At 54.0% G+C, this 20,677-nt stretch overlaps 1 protein-coding gene across 2 annotated transcripts in view; it reads right to left on the bottom strand.

Moving 5' to 3' along the window:
- The window catches only part of LRRC4B (leucine rich repeat containing 4B), a 37,519-nt gene that overhangs the window by 3,512 nt on the left and 13,330 nt on the right, over window positions 1-20,677 (bottom strand). The window contains exons 1-2 of one of the 2 annotated variants that reach the window (XM_045988230.1): window positions 20,204-20,452; window positions 17,805-18,136 (exon numbers count right to left, since the gene is read on the bottom strand). In XM_045988230.1, coding sequence (XP_045844186.1) covers window positions 17,805-18,101 — 297 coding nt within the window. In that variant the 5' untranslated portion in view covers window positions 18,102-18,136; window positions 20,204-20,452. Of the gene's footprint in view, window positions 1-17,804; window positions 18,137-20,203; window positions 20,453-20,677 lie in introns of those variants that run through there. The other variant, XM_045988229.1, reaches the window with a different exon arrangement.

Here is a 20,677-nt window from a genome sequence, read left to right on the forward strand (position 1 = left end):
ATTAGGGCCTCACCTTTTACCAGCAGATGTCAGAACATCTGGCCTCAAGGGTTTCACAGGAGGGATTATGAAGTATCTCCATCTTAGGGGGAGGCAGAGAGAGGTGCAGTGACTCGCCCAAGGTCACAGAAGGTGATGACAGACTTGCTATCCGGCTGAGGTCATCTCAGGGGGATGACCATAGTCTGAGGGGACTCCAGAGTCCCCGCTCTTAACCCCTGAGCTTGGCTGCAGCTTCTCCAGGCAGGGCCCGAGGGGCCGCAGGAGGGGCGGGTGCGGGGCTGGGCATGGAAGGCAGAATCTTACCCGATTCTCCTTAGTAGTCCCAGTGCAGGGCGCACTGAGGCGTGACCGGCCACGCAGCCATCAGATGGCTTTTCTGAAGGCTAGTTAATGCCCTGCGGAATGCTTGTGTTATAATATTGGGGGGGGGGGATAGAAAACTCCAGAGAGCACACTATGTGGATTTTATTTTCTTTAAAGTTTGAATTTTTCATAATCCCTACACCCAGTGTGGGGCTCAAACTCACAACCTTGAGATTAAGAGTTGTGCGCTCCACTGACTGAGCCAGCCAGGTGCCCTGTGACTTTGTAGAATTTTAAAAAGAAGCTGAGGAATTAGGTGTACGCATATACGCACGAAGAAAAGACCATAAGTACATACTCCAGGCTCTTCTTGGCAGTGAAGTCCAGCTGTCGGGGATTATGGGCAATTTTTTATTTACTTCTTTTTTTTTTTTTAAAGATTTTATTTATTTATTTGACAGAGATCACAAGTAGGCAGAGAGGCAGGCAGAGAGAGAGGAGGAAGCAGGCTCCCCACTGAGCAGACAGCCTGATGCGGGGCTCGATCCCAGGACCCTGAGATCATGACCTGAGCCGAACGAAGTCAGAGGCTTAACCCACTGAACCATTCAGGTGCCCCTATTTACTTATTTCTTTAATGAACCCAAATTACTTTTATCCTAAGTAGAAAAACATTTTTTTTAAAGATTTTGTTTATTTGACAGAGATCACAAGTAGGCAGAGAGGCAGGCAGAGAGAGAGAGAGGGAAGCAGGCTCCCCGCTGAGGAGAGAGACCGATGCAGGACTCGATCCCAGGACCCTGAGATCATGACCTGAGCCGAAGGCAGAAGCCTAACCCACCGAGCCACCCAGGCGCCCCTAGAAAAACATTTTTAAAAGCTTTTTCAGGGGCGACTGGGTGGTTCAGTAGCTAAGCGTCTGACTCTTGATCTTAGCTTAGGTCTTGATCTCAGGGTCGTGAATTCAAGTCCTGCGTTGGGTTCCATGCTGGGCATGGAGCCTACTTAAAAAAAAGACAAATAAGTAAAAATTTATTTTTTAAAAAGACTAGCTGAGAGGCACCCAGCTTAAAGAACAATAATATTCCTGACACTGTCATAATCACAGACTAACAACAGCCACCTTATGTCAGGGCTATTCAGCAGAAATACAATGTGAACTACATATTACTTTTAAATTTCCTAGAAGCCACCTTAAAAAAAAAAAGAAAACCAAAACAGGTGAAATCAATTTTAATAATATATTTAACCCAATATATCTAGAATATTATGATTTCAATGTGTAATCAAGATGAGAACTATGAAGGAGCTATTTTATTGTCTTTTTGCACAGTCTTCGAAACTGCATATGTGGTTTATGGCCCGTGCGCTCAGTGGCCCGTGTGGCCGGTGTGGCCACTGTGTTAGGACGAGAAGGTTACCAGGTGCTTCCTTGCCTCTGGGAGGCTTTGTGAATGCAACTGCATTTTATCCTCCAGCAGCTTTTTTTTTTTAAGATTTTATTTATTTATTTGACAGATCACAATTAGGCAGAGAGGCAGGCAGAGAGAGAGAGAGAGGGAAGCAGGCTCCCTGCCAAGCAGAGAGCCTGATGCGGGGCTTGATCCCAGGACCCTGAGATCATGACCTGAGCCGAAGGCAGAGACTTAACTCACTGAGCCCCCCAGGCGTCCCTCCAGCAGCTTTTTGAACTAGGACTGTTAGTCCCTGTTTCCGAAAGGCAGGAATGGAGGCCCACGGAGGTGCCAGTGGCTGGGACATCAGATGCGCCGTGAAGACAGAGCCCAGTTCGCGTCCCATTCCCCTCTCTCCTGGCTGTGGGGCTGCTGGTTGGACTCTCTGGAGTCCACAGTGCGATCACTAGAGCGTGTGCGGGGCTCTTGTTGTTGGTATTTGGTAACGTGTGTGCCATTGGGATCAGAGCCTGGGGAGGACGGCTCCTGGGGCAGAGAACCCCTTACTGTACCATCTAACTGAATATCAGGGACGTGAGCCTGACACGCTGGGGCCCGGCAGTCCCCCACTGCCCCTCTGTTCGCTGACTCCGTGTCCCATCCCTTCCTCTCCGTCCCATGACCCAGCCCCACTCAGCCCACCTGGACATCCGGCCCCAGACTCCTGTTTATGCCCACACCCCCGGTCCCTCCAGGAACCCCATTATTCCCAGCGCAGGTTTCTCCCACTCCACACTGATGCAGACCAGGAATGACTCCGATAGTGCCACCCCATAATAAGACCAGTCTCCGCCCTCCAGTGGCATCCATGGGCTTGGCACGATCTTCCCTTCCTCTTCCAGCGTCACCTTCTGCTCTCAGCAGGTCCCAGAACATAGCCTCTGGGATTCTGCACTTGCTGTTCCTTCTGCCAGGAAGACCTTCCCCACTTTCTGGCCTCCTGCACCTGTCCTTCGACACCCAGCTCCCATACACTGTCACCCCCCAGCCCCTGCCACAGCTGTCTGTGCCCTTATCATCAGAGTCCAGGCCCCTCCAGGGGTCGGAGTGCTGCCCTGGGGCCCTTCCCTCCATGGAAACCAGATTCCTGAGGAGAACAGCCCTGGACACCTGGCCTGATGAAGGTGAAAGGGAGAGATGAGGTACATTTGGACTGTTATTCTGTGATTCTCAGATCATGTCAATGGTTTCCAGGAACAGTGGGATGGAGTTTGGGGGAAACACCCAGCTCAGAGTAGGGACCCAGAAGGGACATCAGCTCAGACTCCTGCAGGCGGGGCCTCAGGGGACATTAGATAGAATAACAAAGCAGGGGGCGCCTGGGTGGCTCAGTGGGTTAAAGGCTCTGCCTTCAGCACAGGTCATGATCCCAGGGTCCTGGGATCGAGCCCCGCATCGAGCCCCGCATCGGGCTCTCTGCTCAGCGGGGAACCTGCTTCCTCCTCTCTCTCTACATGATTCTCTGCCTACTTGTGATCTCTGTCAAATAAATAAAATCTTAAAAAAAAAGTAATATATACTAATTTCAGTAAAAAGTCTAAGAAGAAAAGAAAAATGAGCCAAAGGACCTCTACTTATATTAACATATATATATATAATTTATATACAATTTGGCGTACATCCTTCTAATCTTTTCTCCCTGCATATAGTACGGGGATATATCTCTTTTTCACATTTTTTTATATTTCACAAAATTTTGGTGACATGATATTTCCTCCTTGGCCCTGAATTTCCCTTAGTAGTAGTATTACAGTGTAGGGGCGCCTGGCTGGCTCAGTCAGTAGAGTGTATGACTCTTTGATCTTGGGGTCATGAGTTCGAGCCCCATGTTGGGAGTAGAGATTACTTAAATAAAAATGAAACGTAAAAAAATAGTATTACACTGTATATTTCCATTTCGTGATACATGCTTCAGAAACAAATTTCATGGCTATCTAGAATTTTTTACCAGGGTTATACCTCCTCTGGGACATTGAGATGGAATTGCCAGGGTCAATTATTTATTTTCCTTAATACACTTCTGCCTTCTCTAATTTCCTGCAGTGAACATGGCTAACTTTTAGAGTGGGACGAAACCCCAGTAAATGCTGTCAGATGAAGGAGTCTGGTCTAAAGCTCGCTGGTGGCACCTGCAGGATCTGGCGTGGAGGTGGCAGGAGCAGAACGGGCTGGCCTGGGGTTTCTGCAGGCGACAGGGTGTGTACCCAAGACTGGGGCCGCAGCCCCAGGACCCTGAGAGGCCGTGGGACCTGGCTCCTGTGGTCCCGTGGGTGGCTGCAGCCTCGGTTCCCTCCTAGGAGGAGAACGAGGGAGACCGGGCTAATCCCATGAGGTGATACCCGACAGCAACACAAAGCTTCCCTGATCAAACATGTCTGGAGCCATGCGGTCCCTCCTGGAGGCGCCACTGCTGCGAGCTGAAAGTCCGAGAAGTCCTATGGGGAAGGACGGTTCCACTTTGCTACACTCTGGGTTTCCCAAACATCACAAGCACAGAACCCTCCTCGCAGGGTGCTTTTTATCATCGCCCAGGGAAACGCTGGCGCGGCACAAAGCAGGCCCTCACTCGCCCGCAGGTTCTATTAAAATAATAGTAAGGACAACTGCGGCAGCAGGAGGAGGATCCTGTCATCACTAATCACCAGGGGGAGAATGCGATGGGCTCTTAAAAGGTTAGATTTGAGAGTTTGGACCTAGAAATCCAGAACAAAAGGGCTGCTGGTCCGGGGCCAGAGACAACTCGCCCTCACCTAGTCTCCATGGCACTTAGCTCTGGGGCCTCCCCAGTTCCTGGCGAACCCATTTGCAAGCTGAGCAGGAAAGCATTGTGTGCCCGTCTGCTCCTCCCTCCTTCCAGGGTCCCTGTTCACAGTGCACCCCGCCAGCCCAGCTTCCTGGTGGAAGGTGGGCCTGCAGCCCTCCATGGCTCCCCAGTGCTCTCAGAGGAAATTCAGCCCTGCTTGGCCCGCTTCTGCTTGCCTCTCCCCTCCCCTCTGCACAGCCCCCTGCCCTTGGCAGTCCTCACTCTGGTGACATTTCAGTCAATAACCACTCCTAGAACTATCTTTGCTTATGCTGCTCTCTTCTCAGGATGTCCTTCCCTTTTCGTCTGCCTGGAAAATTCCTGCTCACTCCCTTGGAGCCAGCCCAAATATCCCTTATTCATTCATTCATCCACTGCTTTTTATTGCATGGGGACAAAGCAGTTCTGAAGGTGCAAATGGGGGGGGGGTGCACTCGTTGTGAAAGGGCATCGAGACGTCGACCTTACAGTTGTCCCTGAGGCTCAAGGGAATGGCTGACATTTGCTCAGCACAGGACTTGGCACTGCAGGTGCTCACTGAGACGAGGTGGCAAATGCCAGGCTCTGGGCTGGGCATTCGTTCGTCACCTCAGCTGTCCCCCACCAGCCCTGCAAGGCAGATTGTTGTCAGGCTTACTTTTCAGAGAGGGAACCTGCCCAGTGAAGTCAAACAATGAGGATGCCGCAGACTTGGGGTGTGTACCCGGAGGCCCAGGCTCAGTGAGGTCCAGTGACTCAGTAGGGAATCCCACCGTGCCCACTGGGAAGTACACAGCTGGGATTCCAGCCCCCATCTCCCTGGTCCTCTGGATGGAGAGACCACAACTACTGTATGTCCATATGTCCGTAAGGTGCTTGCTGGCAGGGGCTGCTCCTGCTCTGTGCGGTTTGTCTCAGGAGTGATGGGAAGGGCGTGTGTGAAGGGAGATGAGGGGCATTTCCAAGGGGGGTGGGGTCCCTCCAATCACTTTACTAATGTACTTGAGAGCTAAGCAGAACGGGGGTGTTGCTGCAAAGGGAAGCCTGGTTTTATTGAAGATGTGCTGTCGGGTTGCTTTAAATAGTGAGGGCTTTTATTTTTACCAGGATTCCAGTCAGTTCTCCCTCCTCTGCAGGATGCCTGGGGAACAGCCTAGTGGGGAGTTGCTGGGTCTGGGTTTGAAACCTGGCTTTGCTGCTGACCAGCTGTGTGACCTGTGGTGAGTGTCCTAATATCTCTGAGCCCACTTTCCTCACAGGTACTGCAGGATCACTGTGAGACTTGGACAAGATCTGGAGTGCTTAGGACATGGCAAGCATGCAGAAATATATATATTTAAAATTTTTGATTCAGCTCATAGTGATCATGACCATTTGTCCAAGTTTGGGCATCCAGTTTCTTCCTCAGCATCTTTCTTCTACATTGGCTAACATGTCGTTCAGACACCACCACATCCTTGCTCACAGTCCTCCCGTGGCTCCCTCTAACTTTCGACCTGGGGTCAGAGGCCCTGTAGGACTGTCCCAGTGCCTCTCCTCTACTGCAGCCATAGGGAGATGTGTGGGTTCCACACGCTTGTTGTGCTATGCCCAACATCTCTGCCTTTGCACAGGCTATGCCCTCTGCCTGGGATGCCATCCTCATCCTTGTTCTCTGAGAGATTTCAGTTGCATTCCACCAGCAAGCCCTCTTTGTTTCCCTGATCACTAATGTGTCACGCACGTTCTCTTACTATCCTGGCTTAATGCATCTTTCTCCTTGGCTAGGCTTTGAGTCTTTATGAGTGGACACCATCTGGATGGTTTCCACATTCCCTGTCCCCTAGTTCCTGGCCACCTTCAGCCAAGTGTGTTGAGTGAATGGACCAGAACGGACAAGGGTCTGATTTGGAGAGCACCCCAATTGTGTTAGTTGATGTGTGCCTGCACACCTTTTGGCCTGGGTGACAATGCCGACGTGTTGAAACCCTCAGTGATGGAATCGGTTCCAACTAACTTTTTTTTTTTTTTTTTTTGGTTAACATTTGCCATCTTATTTGTTTTCATCCATACTGACCTGCTGTCTTGGGTGTATCTTTTGGATTTCATTTTTAATATAGTCTGAAAAATCTCTGTCTTTTAACTGGAAGTTTAGTCCACTTACATTTATTATAATTACTAGTACATTGGGAATTATCCTGTTATTTTGTACTTTTTCTTTGCCTGACTTTTTGCAGCCTATTCTTTCTCTTTCCTGTCATCTTTTTCATTGATTTCCTTATTCTATTTCCCTTATCTACTATTTTATAATTTTAAAAAAAATTTTTAAATTTTTTATTTAACAGACAGAGATCACAAGTAGGCAGAGAGGCAGGCAGAGAGAGAGAGAGGAGGGAGCAGGCTCCCTGCTGAGCAGAGAGCCCGATGCGGGGCTCAATCCCAGGACCCCGGGATCATGACCTGAGCCGAAGGCAGAGGCTTTAACCCACTGAGCCACCCAGGCACCCCTATTTTATAATTTTTAATAAAAGATTTTATTTATTTGAGAGTGAGCAAGTGAGAGAGAGCACAAGCAGGGGGAATGGCAGGCAGAGAGAGAAGCAGATTCCATGCTGAGCAGGGAGCCCAGCGTAGGGCTCCTGGGATCATGACCTGAGCCAATGCAGACAGTTAACTGACTAAGGCACCCAGGCACCCCTATAGTTTAGAATTTATGTATTTTCCCTTTCTCTTCTTTTAGTGGTCACCCTTAAAATTTAACATGCATACCTGAAGACCACAGTTGGCCAGTTCCTCTCCTCTCCTCCTAAACAGTACAAGGTTGATCCATCCCTACTCTGAAACAGTGTCATCCTGGGCAGGTTCCCAATGAGGCAGAAGGGCAAAGCCATTACTTGCTAAGTGACTGTTGTGTACCAGACCCTGTACTAAATGCTCTGAGATGGTGATCTTAGTTCCTGTGGAAATCCTGTCACATGGGGGTTGTTGGCCTCATGTCTCTGTCTCCCCTCATATTTGATGGTTTACTGCAGAGAGAAGTTATCTGCCTTAGCTCTGAAGTAGTGGAACCAGGACTTGAAGTCTGCTTTTCCTCAGTCTAAATAAATATGAAGTCTCCGCCGTGTCCACCCACCCTGAGCCAAGAGGGCTGGGCTCTCTGTTGTTTTCAATGTATTCTTTGAGCTGTGGTGCCTGTTCATGATTCAGCCATTACCCACGTGTTGACTTGCTCATTTGACAGATATTCTTTGAGTGTCTGTTATGTGTCAGGTATCTTGCTGGGCTCTGGGGATCCAGCTGTGGACAAGAAAGACACAGCCCTGACTTCCCAGAGCCTGACCTCAAGTGGGGAGGACACTAAACATAATAATTATGCAAATGATCATTTGAGTGGCCATGGTGTAAACAGCTCACAGGTGCTGCCCTGCCTGCAGGGGGAGAGGCAGGTGTGGGCCGCTCCACGGCACAGTTTGACATTCCCCCAACCCTGGCAGATCATCTTAAAGCCGGGCACTCTTGTAACCACTGGCCCAGAGGAGGATGGATGCAGTGGGGACTGGTTCTTGGAGAGGGCAATTCCCCCGGTCCTCCCGGCCTGACGCTGGGCCTGGAAGGACACTGATGTTCTGTGATGTTGCAGAGGAGGTAGTCCTGGGGTCTCGCTTCTGACAGGCACCTAATAGCCAAGTACCCACAGCCCCTCACTCCTTCAGCTGAGCCCTCCTCCACATGGGCCTGACTCTGTGCTTAGTGTCAAGGGTATGGATGCCAGTTAGGCAAGGAAGGGTGACCCCATTGAGGACCACTTCCAACCCTAATGGGGAGTGAGCCTCTCCTCTCCTGTCATCCTGGAAGTTGGCCTGTCCTTTAGGGGACTTTCCGCTTCAGCTACGGTAGGTAAACGTCACTAACACTGAAAAGCCCCACTGCATTCTCTTGAGGTTTTTAAGAAAATAAATCATCAAGAAATCCTTTATTAAAAATGTAACTGTGGTAGGAAATGATTAAGTGAATTGTTCACTTTAACGCTATGAAGATAAATTGTTTTTCTACATTTTGAATGTATGAACTGATAACAAAGTTTAGTAGCTTACTGTCTTTTCTTGTGAGTGTTAGTTCTTTGCATGTACAATTTTAAAAACATTGTAGTTTTTCTGTACCAAGTGCTTTTGTGATGGCTTCTTGTAGTTCCTGCTTCCCTGAGGCAAGGGCCTTGTGCCTCTCTTTTCAGTTGGGACCCCCTTGAGGGAATCTGGCAAGTTTGGGGGCTCTGCACTGAGCCACTTGGGCCTAGACTCAGCCTCTCAGGGCCTCAGTGTCCTCCTCCATAACATGGGCACAGGGGTCCTGAGGACTAGGTGAGAACAAGCCTACATCACAGTCACTCAGCACAGCCCAGGGGCAGGGTGGCCATTTAGAACACAGCACCTCCTCCTTCAGTGAAATCCACAATTGTTTCTGTTAACTTTACACCTTTGCTGCCCAACAACAAGTTCTAAACCTGCTAGAAGTTTCCAGGCCATGCTGGCATTGAGCTCTACGGGCAGGTGCCCCGAGGCTCTGTGCTTCCAGGAACCATGCTGGGCGAGGGCGGCTAGAGCCAAGCTCTCAGCGCCCACAGGCTGGCCCTCCACTGCTGCACAGAGCAGTGGGTGGGGAAGGGCTCTGGCCAGAGCTCAGAGGCCCCCACTATCAACCCAAGAGGAGAGACCAAACTGCTCTCTTCCTTAGTACCCCGGGCAGACTTAGACTTGTCTTGTGCCTGCCCCAGCCCTGCCGAGCCTTTTTGTTGGCACACCGCCGGAGTCCTGATGGCTGACCATTTACTACCTCTGGGACTGGGGGTCAAGTTTAGGCCTGCTTCCCCATCTGTGCAATGGGGATTATAAAATCTACTTCCTAGGATTGGTGAGAGGATTGAATGCCTTTTCACACATTAGGAGCTTAGTGCCTGAGAGCTCCTGTCACTCTCCTTCTCCTCCTGCTCCTCCTCCACACTTGGGCTCATGCTGTCCCCTCCTGGAACACCATCCCAGCCTCTGCACCTGCTCAGGGCACTAGTCACTCAAGGCTCTCTTAAAAAAAAAAAAAAAGCCTCCTCCTTGCTAAGGCATCCTAGCCGCCCTCGCCCCGTGTGTGCCTCTTCCTCTCAGATGCCGGCCCCATTCACACAAGAGTGTGTCCACTCACCCTGGCCTATTCCCCTCTCTCCTGCCGTCCCCCTCATCTCCTCCCATTCATCCACCTAGGAGCTGCCTTCTCAGGCCTCCTGGGCCAAGCCCTGCCCTGCCAGTGGAGTCTGGCCTGTTCCCCACCTCTGCATCCCTACCCCCAGCCTGGACAGGCATCTGAACCTGCGTGCAGATAATGCCTGGGCAGGGGAGGTAAGATCTATATCAGGAGCTAAGTGCACCCCAGCTTTGCCCAAGACAGTGAGTGGGTGGGGTTCAGAGAAGGCTGGGGGGGTGGTCAAACACCTCCTTCTGAGAGAGGCTCCCTGCCTCTGCCGGCCCCCCACTCTTTGCTCAGCTCCCACATCCATCAGGAGCACAGAGCACAGGTCCCCTTCACTGGGCCTACAGCAGAGCCTGGCACACAGTAGTTGCTCAATAAAGGAATCAGGGACATGAACTAGGGGCCGCAGACTGACAAGCCAGGGCCAGGAAGACACAGGAGGGGCAGACCATGCAGGGAAAGGGACTCATGGTCTCAGGGCAGCTTCCAGCGTGGAGCCTGCTTCTGTGTGGGGAGGAGACTCCCTTCATGGTGTCATAGTTGTGAGGATTAAACTAAATATCTGGAACCCGTGAGGAAGGGAACATGGCTGTGGCCCTTCAAGGTCAAGGTCTGTTTTCCACCAGGCTGGAAGGGCAGGGCTGGGTAGTGTCTGGGCCCAGCAGAGGGCGGCCCCGAGTGTGGTGTGGCTGGGACAGGGACAGGCTAGCCTGGGAAGGGTCTTTGCGGCAAGGGGAGCACGGGGCGGTTTAGAGTCCAGGGATGATGCAGTGACCCTGACTGCGGACAGGAGGCCTGGAGGAAACTGGGAGGAGTGTGCTGATGAGCAAGGACAAGGCCAGAGCAGGGGCTGGGTGGACAGAGTCAGGACTCTAATACACTGTTGTGATTGTATCACCAAGGATACAGAGAGCCCAGATCACTGTGAATTAAGCAACGTCTGGAATAGTGTTGAAAAAGTCCAGTTCTCCAGCCAGACTGCCTGGGCTAAGTCCCAGTTCCTCTCTGAACTGTGGCCTCCGGCACAAGGGCCTTCCTCTCTTACACCACAGTCTCCCCAGCCTATGAAATGGCGTAAGAACAGGACTTACAGGACTGTCATGGACGGAGCCTGGAGCATGACTGGGGGCCACACACATCCCCCTCTTCGCCCCCACCAGGCGAGAGATGGGCTCAGAGAAGTGATGTAATTAATGGAGGGGGAGACATGGCCCTTCTGTCTCTCAGGCCTCAGCTACTCAGCTGAAACATGGGGACCCCCACCTGTCCCTCTCCTGGGAAGCCACACAGCTCTGCAAGATGGCAAGACATTCTCTGATTTGTTAAATTTCATGGTTGTGTTTTAGGCCAGTGGTGACTTGACAAGTGTGCACATGTGTCATCAGTACATTCGGGGTGCCATGGGGACCAGGGGGCCTTGATCTGATTGGGAGTTCAGGGAGGGCACCTCTGAGGTTGAGACGTTTCCCTGAGTCAGGAAAGACCAACGTGACTGTGACAAAGGTGTTACCATCAACACTTGCTAGAGCTGCTCAGCAGCAGGCCACTTGCCAGGGGCCCCTGCTCGGTCCTCCTAAGTGAATGTGTATACGCTGCCTCGGGTGACGCTGCACCCCCATGGGACCAGCATCCCCCACTAGCACACAGTGGCACTCAGTACATGCTTGTCTAAAGAGCAAAGGCACTGAATTTCTCGGCAGCTCTGTTATTATCCCCATTTCCCTGATGATGAAACTGAGACCCAGATGGGTTCGATAATGTGCCCTAGGAAGAAGAGTGGAAGAGCATTCCAGAAAGAGGGAACACCAAGCATGAAGGCCTGAGCTGAGTGGGAGCAGCATGGGGCCAGCAGGGCCGAGTCCTAAAGGGTTCTGTCTTGGGCAGGCTCAGTCGGGGACGGTGACAGGTGGGACACCTGGGGGACTGAGCTCTGCTGGCGTCGGACTCTAGCAACTGTGTGGCTCACTGACATTGCCAGGGCTGTGCGGTCCGGCCCAAGCCCAAGGCACTCAAGGAGTTCCCCTGTGCTTGCACTGGCTCTAAATCTAGAGTCAGGCCGAGGGGGAACCCCACACCGGAAACAAGCCAAATGCCCATCACTAGGAAGCGGAAGAGATCCTGGTAACTTCATCAGACAGAATATCATCCAACAATAAAGGGGTAAGAGGTGAAGCACCATGGCTATGGGGTAGGACAACGAGGAGCCCCGGCAGCGGCAGGGAGCAAACAGAAGCCAGACAAGCAGGAGTGTAGACACGGGATTCTGCGCGTGAGGCTCAGACATGAGAAGGCAGGGGAGGGGCTGTCTTGAGTTGACTTCCGTGAAATGGGGGAAGTAATCCTATCCTCATGCGAGTGCAGTGGTCCCTGCTGGAAAAGCACTCCCAGTCCACACCCCCAGGGTCAGTGCTCAGCTTTCTCTTCCCTTTTCTGGGGGCTGGTGAGCAAATCCATCTTCACCTTGTACAATCTTTTGTCTGTATTATTTTTAGGTATAACTTTTCCTTGATTACAAAAAGTACTCAGTGCCCTCACTGAAGAAAATTTCGATACTAAAAGGAGCAAGAAGAAACGCAGCATCCACCAGAACAGTGGTGCGAAGAGAAAGGCAGTCTGAGCAGTTCTGAGTGGTCCCTGCGTTTTATTTTTGCTTTCTGCGCAGTGTTTAAAACACATGGGACGTCCTACTTGCATCCTTTGAAAGCTCAGGATCCTATTCTAAGCATTTCCCTGTGTCATTGGATATTCTTCGAAACTCTGTTTTGAATAGCCGCAGGATGTTCTGTTGTAAGAACCGGTGCCCAGATGACCAAGAACTGAACCGCTACCCTCTCGCTAGCCTTCGATCTCACTCTCGGAAGCCCCTCTGAGCCCCTCTTTTGGATGGGTGGTTTGGTTTCTTGAGACAGAGGCACCCTTCCTTGTCAAGTGCCCTCACATGATGCCCGCACGACCTCGTGGTGGACCCCCGAGGGACCCCGGGCAGCTCCCTGAACGCTCCATGGCTCCGGGTACTGTGTTAGTTTAAGTATGTGCATGACCCCTGACCCAGCAGTTCCCCCAGTGTGTTTGCTGGAGATGTGATCACGTGGCTCCCAAAGGGGTCTCGAGGAAGAATTTGGGGTGGCAACTCCATGCCTTTTGGGTGTCTGCCCTGACTTGGGAGGTGGAAGGCCGGAAGTGGGGGGGCACCCATCGAGGAGAATTCTGTAGCAGTTAAAACAGCAGAGTACACACACACACACCCCGGTGTGGATGGCTCTTAAAAACCCAGGCTGGGTGAAAATATGAAACAAAGAAAGCCATCTATAATGCAGCTTCATTTACATAAATTAAAAATACATGCACTCAAAGCAACAATAAGCATTTTGCAAGAACACACACAAGCAGAAAGATCCACAGTAAACACATTAGGACGGTTGGCTCTGGGGAGGAGGGGACAGAGCGGGGACAAGGATACAAAGCAGTGGAGGAGGAAAAGGAGAAGGCATGAGGCCTCTGTGCCCAGGGAGGACCCCAGCCTCATGGAGGAGTGCTGTCCCATTTCAGAAACAGTTAGGGGGCCCATGGAAGACTGCAGACAGTTAAAAAATTATTTCGCTCCTTAGGGCCAGTAGAAAAGCCACAGCCACCGCGTGTTATCCCTGTCCTGTCTCAGAACAGTGTTTGAACCCTCCACGAGGGTGGACGCCACTTTTCTAGAGAGGCCAGTAGGTCTTGCAGACACCACAGGGACCCATCTCCTTCCGCATGCGCGCGTGTATACACATACACACACACACACACACACACACACACACACACTCTCTCTCTCTCTCTCTCTCTCTCTCTCTCTCTCTCTCTGCCAAGTTCTCAAGACAGGAGCTCCGGTGCCAGCCTTCCTTCCATAGACACATGTCTACTGAGCACCTCCTGTGCACCAGGCTCTGTTCCCAGGGCTGGGCATACGGCAGGGAACGTGGTGAAGTCCCCACCCTCACAGGACTGACCATTGATGTGGAGCCAGATGTCAAGCAAGTGACCATGGACAGGACAGGGAGGGCTCTTTGATCCCCAGAACTCTGGCCATTTCTACAGGGCTTTGGTGTCAGGCTCTGTGTATGTGTGCATGTAAGTGTATGTGTGTGTGCATGCACACACTCCCACGCAGGTGTGGGGAAGTACCAGCCACTGTGGGGAGGACGGCACTCAGGAGCAGGACACACAGGACTTGTGGGGCAGCGCCTCTGTGATCTTCCCTCTGACTCTGAGATTCTACTTCTAGGAATTTATCCCAAGGGCAGATTCCAGAAAGTTCCAAGAACACGCACCGAGGGGTGTTGACCACAGTGCTGTTTCTATCACTTCAAACGCTGGAAAGAAGGGACAGGTGCTGTAATGGGAAGGCCATGCACCAGGATCCCATGCAGCCATTAGCACTGACGTTTTAGACGATGTCAGTGTCAGGGAGAAAGCTGTTCCTGTTACCCACTCAGGTGTCTAAAGTCAGCTGCAAACCGGTATCACCACCGGGCACACACCGGGAGCATGCGTAGAGAGGATCTTAGTGGAAGGACACTAGATGCTAATGGTAATTACCTGTTTGTAGAATTCCGCTTGGCTTTTGTCCCTGTGTTTTTACTTAGGTGTATTTTCTAGTTTTTCTAAATTAATTTGCATTCATTCTGTAATAAATAATTTAAAAATCCATTGACATGGGCACAGGAAAGAGCCAGGAAGGCTTTAAAGCAAAATATAAACAGTAGCTATTTATATCTAGGTGGTGGGATTAGGGGTGATTTTTTTTCATTTTTTAATTTGGATAATTAAAAAGTTATTTCCTTAAGGTCCTCTGATGGTTCCCTCAGCAGGCTCACTCCCGTCCCCCACCTGCAAGGTGTCCCTGAGGGGAGGCCCATTCCATTGAATGTTCACAAGTGTCCACTCTTGGGGACAGGACACTCTCCTTCCTGGGGGAGCAGGCAGTTTGGGGGCGTATGACGCATGCCTACAGCAGAACTATGCTTGACTTACAAATAAGTTCACCCACGTGGACATTCTGACAAGGATGTGGATCAAAAGTCTGGAAGCCAGAGGCCTGGGAGACGGGTGACAGACACACATGCAAACAGGCCCAAGCAAAAAGACCGGCTCAGACCTAAAACCCGGGAGTCATCCTTTCTTCCCTCTTCCCACACCCACTCTGCTGGAAAATCCTGTTGTCTCCACCTTCAAAACAGACCCAGAATCTGCCCACTTCTCACCACCTCCACCGCAACCAGCCTGGTCCCAGCCAAACTCCAGGCATTTCTCTCCCAAGTCTGCACCAGCAAGAAAACAGCAGATCCGGGATTCAAACCCAGGGCCCCTGGCTCTTGATCCATGTGACTTATAGGCCTCCTGCACCTCAGCCGAAGAGACCCAAGTCAGTAGCCCACCTGTCCTCTGCTCAGAGTTTCCCCTGGCTCCTGTCTCATTCAAAGAGCCCAAGTCCTCACCATAAGCATGAGGCCCTGCAGGACCTGGCACTTTGGCCTCCTACCATTCTTGCCCTGGCTCACTCTGTTGCAGTCACACCAGCCTTGTCGCTGTTCCTCTCACACACCAGGCAGGGTCCCACCCCAGGGCCTTTGCACTTGCGGGCCTCTCTGCCTGGAATGCCCTTCTATAAGGCTCCACCTTCAACTCTTGCTCAAGTGTCACCTTCTCCATGAGGCCACCCTGACCTCATATCTTTGAAGCTGCAGCCAACCACCCCTCCTCCTGCACACACCATCCCCTTCCATATCTTTCCTTTTCTCACAGCTGTCAGCATCCTGAACACACACCATTTACTTCCTTGTCATGTCCATGTCTGGGGGTGTGCAGGCCTGGTTGTCCTAGACTACTGCCCCCCACCCAGAAGACAATAAGGAGATATTTAACAAATACAGGCATCAAGGGCAAGGGCACAGATGGCTGGAGGGGGAATCTGTAGGCTCAGATTGGAAGGCAATGAAGGGAGGCTTGCCTCCGGGACCCAAGGGCCACACAGAGGCATATTCAGGCAGAGTGGTGAGCTGAGCAACTTCCAGCCCCAAGAGGACAACTGGTGTCAACTCCAGGGCTGGGCTGAGAGGCCGTGCCCAGTGGCACTGGACTTGGTCATCACAGCAGAGAGCTTGGACCTCATTCTGGAGTCCAGGAGCCTGCAGAGGGTTTTAGGCCGAAGCCAGCACCCCTTGGTGGCCACTGTGGGACTGGACTGGGCACTGGGGCAGGAGCGGGTGGGGCTGGGGGAGGGCATCTCAGGTCGCTAGGATGAGTCTGTGGGTGGAGCCTCATGCAGGGCCCCCGTGGGTGCTCAGCGAACGTTCGCTGCCCTGAATCATTCACTGAGCTCCCCGAAGAGAAAAGCACAGCAGAGCACAGTTCTGCTGAGGGGACGCTGCCGTGGCCTTGGGCTGCTGGGGGGAACTCAGCACACAGAAGTACTCCTGATGGGCTAACATCTCCCCTTCCGGAAACATGCCATCGCATTTGTTTCCTGTTTCTTCCCTTCTGCAAGGTGAGTTGCCCAGAGCAGGAAAGGGCCCTGCGCATCCCACTCCCGGACAAAAACAGGGCCTGGCCCCGAGCTGGTGCTGGCACATGTGTTGATGTCACATGAACAAATGAAGGACGGAAACAGAATCCAGGGAACAAGGGCATGGATGGGGAGAATGAAGCAAGGGTGTCAGCCCCCCTGCAGGTGTCAGGGGCAGGTTGGCTGAGACTAGAGCTTGGGAATGCAAGGAGGACTGGAAGCGCACCGGGAGGACAGGGACGCTGCCGTGGAGGTGGGCCTGGAGCCAGAGGGCACCACCAGTGGGACGAGGCCCCTACTGTTCTGGACCTCAAACTCTGGCCTCACTGGTGCTAGCCCCATGGCCATGTAGGATAGCCTTCTTGATTCGGGCAGCCCCTTTGGCACCATGCCCCTAAAAGTCCCCTCTCTTCTGCAGAGGGGGAGCCCTGACCCCAGACTCTCCGGGGCAGGGAAATGGGGGCACCGCCCCCTTTCCCTCCCAGGGACAGACCAGGGTGTGCCCCCGGGAGAGGGGAATGTTAGCTTCCAGGCCGGATCTGGACACAACACAGGAGCCCTCTTCTCTCCTGGCTTTATGGGCTGGGGTTGGGGGAGGCTTGCCTGTGGGGTACTGACCACAGGTCTGTAAGACGGTTGTTCTCAGCTAGGACAACCCCCCCTCCCCGAATATCTGGCAACATCTGGAACTATCTGAGGAAGTGGGAGGAGGTTGCTGCTGGCATCTAGTGGCCAGGGGTGCAGCTCAGCATCTTAGAGCACACAGCTCGGCCCCCACAACTGGAGCCCGCCTGGCCCCAGATGCCAGTAGAGTAGAGGAGAGACCATGCTTTAAAACCACACGGCTCTGCCCTCCAAGCGTCATTTATAGCCCGCCGCAGTCACGGTCACAGTGAATCGGATGGCAAGTGCCCCATTGGCGCACCAGCCATGTGCCGACATGGGACTAGGCACGTGGGAGGCTTAGATCTCTGAATGTCACACCACCTCTGGGAAGCAGGCACATGAGCGCCACACCGCGCTGGACACTTCACCAGGTGCCAGAAGATTCTAAGTCCTTGACCAGTATGAAACCCATCAGCCCTGACCCAGCCCCTTGGGGCAGGGGCTCTGTCATCCCCATTTTTCAGATGAAGAAATGGAGGTGCAGGGTCATGCCCTCAGGATCCCAAGGCCACACGGCGGGTGGAGAAGTGTGGACGGCACAGAGGCCTCGTGCAAGGGTCGCTCTCCACACCCATGACTCCAGGGCTGGGCCAAGGGCTCGCCTGTCCTGCACTGTGGGAGGCAGACAGGTGGTCCAACCCCTGAGCCCCAACACCCTGGCACAAAGACAGGGAACCTCGCATGAGAAAAGCCCGTATGCAAACAAGATCTCCTAAGTGCCAAGGGGACACCCAGAAGGCCCTGCCAGCTCGAGCAGGAGGAGCCGGCCACCACCTGTGCCTCCCCTCGCACCCCCCCTCCACCGCCCCCACCTCCGCCAGCTGCTCTCCCAGCTCACCTGGATGCCATTCTCCTGCAGGTTCAGGTACCGCGTGTTGACAGGGATGCTGGCCGGGACCTCAGCCAGCTCTCTCCGTGTGCAGATCACCCGGCTGGCCTGGTTGCTGCAGGAGCAGGCCGCGGGGCAGGAGGTGGCCGGTGGGGAGCCCCCTCCGGCCGCCAATGTCATGGCCACGCCGCCCCCGCCGGCCCCCAGGGGTGGGGAGAAGAGCCAGAGGAAGAGCAGGGCCCCATGGGGCCAGGACATCCTACCGGGCAGCAGTGGGAGGCACGGGGAGCTGCGGGCGCACGCCATCCTCAATGTTCATGCTCCGCGTGGGCGCCGGGGGGCTGTCGGGGGGAGATAGAGGAAGAGGATCAGTGAGGGACAGGAGCCCCATGTGGCCTGCCTGCCTCCCAAACCCCCCAGTGGCTCTCTGCTGCTGTCGCCACCATCCCTGCTCCACTCAGGACCTGAAGGATGGGTCTCCCCCAGCCCCCTGGAGGGTTGACCCACCTGCTGAGGGCCGCAGAGATGAAGACTAGCTCTGCCCTCCCTGCACTGTCTCAGGCCATTCCTGACCGGAAGATTATACCCATTTCACAGAACTGACAACCAAGGCAGGGGTGGGGTGGGGAGAGAAAGGCTGCCCAAGACACTTGGCCAGTAATGAAGTTAGTCCAATTCAAACTTAGTTCTCTGCATGGTTTCAGGAAGGTAGATAGATGTAGAGATGGAGGGAGAGAGAGAAAAACAGATGAAGGGAGAGAGAGAGGGTGACATGCCAGGTCCAGAAGTCTGTGGGGGTGGGGGTCACAGGCCCCATCCAAGTGTTCTCACTGCCTGCAGGACTTCCTGTCCCTGCATCCTACTCCTGCCCAGGAGTGTTTGCCAAGAGACAAGTTTCCCAGCACCAAACACTCTCCACATGGGGCCCAGCCGCAAGCTGCTTATCAGACTCCTGTCACCTGTCATCAGTCCGGGCCGTGGGCCTTGGGCCTCCCAGCAACCATGAAGAGAGTTGAGTTAGACTCCAAGGAGGAACTCAGAGAAGGTGAGGTGCCAGACAAGGCAACTGTGGAGGTGAGGTGTGGGCAGGAGAGCTGGGAGGCAGCATGGGGTGGGGTGGGGGTTGGGAGAGAGGGAGCAGACTGGAGAAGACAAGGGGGGAGGAGGTGGCCAAGGGGGTCCTGGGAGGGCCGCACCCCCACCTCCCCCCTCACCCCCGTTGGCCCTGAGGTTGCAGGTGCTCTAGGCAGGTGGCCTCCCAGGTTGGGGGGGTGGGTGGTGGGACGCCGGTGGGGAAGGGATTGGGGGTGGGGCGGCTCTGGGTGCAGAGTGGGGGTTGCGGCCAGGACCAGACAGAAGGGGATGGGCTGATCATAACAACAATGGCAAGAACTACAACAATAATAGCTTCAGCGTTCGAGGGAGCCCTTTCTACAGCCCAGACTCTGCACACATGGTGTTCTCGTTTAAGCCTCACAGAAACCGGAGGAGGAAGCTGTTAGGACGCCCAATGGACAGATGAGGACACTGAGGCGCTAGGAGGGGGAGCAGCTTGTCCCAGCCCAGAGCTGGCCAGTGGGTGGCAGAGGGGGACTGTGGCCCCGGGTTCACCCGCCCCTCCACGCAGCGTCTTGCACACACAAGTGCACCCACATCAGCAGGCTCGGTTCCAGCACAGACCTGAGTTCCCCATGGGTGAGGGGCAGAGGGAAGCGGTCTGCCCAAACATGCGCACCCTCAGACGGACTCTCAGATCCATGGACACGGGGCCACCCCCCACTCAGTGCGTGTGTACGCACGCGCGCACGCACACACATTCACTTCCTCCTTCTGCAGTTTTCAAGATCATTTTAACTCAGATAAAAATGCATGTGCGTAGTCTGTGTGCCTGAATGCATGTGTGAGAGCCCGAGCTGGGGAGACAGAGAGACCGAGAGAGACAGGGGGAAGGGGTTGGTTCGAGTCTGTATCCTGGACTCATTTTTCCACCTGGGGGCCTGGGGACTGTGTGTGCCTCTGTCCCTGAGTCATGTGAGCGCAGTGGGGTCTCTGCTTCTTGAGCGTGACAAGGGTCTCTGCTGGTTCTCGTCCTGCACCTGCACCCGCCATTCCCCTCCCACCGCCTAAGACAGGCAATGACTGGGCCCAGGGGCCGGCGCTGACAGCGGGGCCAGAAATTGCAGCTGGAGAACCCACAGGCCAGGATGCCTGCAGCAGCCACCCCAGGTCCAGGCCCGATGCCTTGTCTCTCCTTCCGCATCTGTCCCCATCTCTCCTGCAGCTAGCCTGCATCCCTCCCCCCGCACAACAGCTTCTGCAGAGGCTGGGCCTCCCGCCCCTTCCCTCCTTGCCCTCAGCCATCTCCGTCCTTGTCCCCCCCCCCAACCACCACAGTGAGGGACACTCACCCCTGTGGCTCCGCTTCTGCTGGGCCTCTCCCTGGGCCCCAGGTCCCCCCCTCCACATGCCTCCAGCTGGCAGGGGGGCTCTGCCTCCCCAGTTCTCCAGGGCTTCCTTCGAGGTCGTGCTGGGGGGGGGCGCAGGGGCTTCTTGGGTCTCCCCGCGCCCCCCCCCCCTCGCCGGTCGCCCTTCCCACCCAGGAAGGTGCGTCTAGGCCACTGCAGCCATCTCCCCCTCCCCTCCCTGCTGGCCTCTTCCTGTCTCCTACCCCCACCTCTACCTCCACTCTCCCCCCACCGCCAGCCTCTTTTCTCTCCCCCAGTGCCCCCAGCCTCCTCCTCCTCTCTGCGGGTCCCCTGGCCTAGTCCCTGTCTGCCTCCTGGGCCCCAGCCCCCTCTTCAGGCTCCCTCTCACTCTCTCGCCCCCCTCGGGATTACCAGGCCCCCTCTCTCCTTCTCCTCCATCTCCTCCTCACTCTGGCT

This window comes from Meles meles, chromosome 19 (genome assembly GCF_922984935.1).
Source record: "Meles meles chromosome 19, mMelMel3.1 paternal haplotype, whole genome shotgun sequence".
In the NCBI taxonomy this organism is placed as follows: domain Eukaryota; kingdom Metazoa; phylum Chordata; class Mammalia; order Carnivora; family Mustelidae; genus Meles; species Meles meles.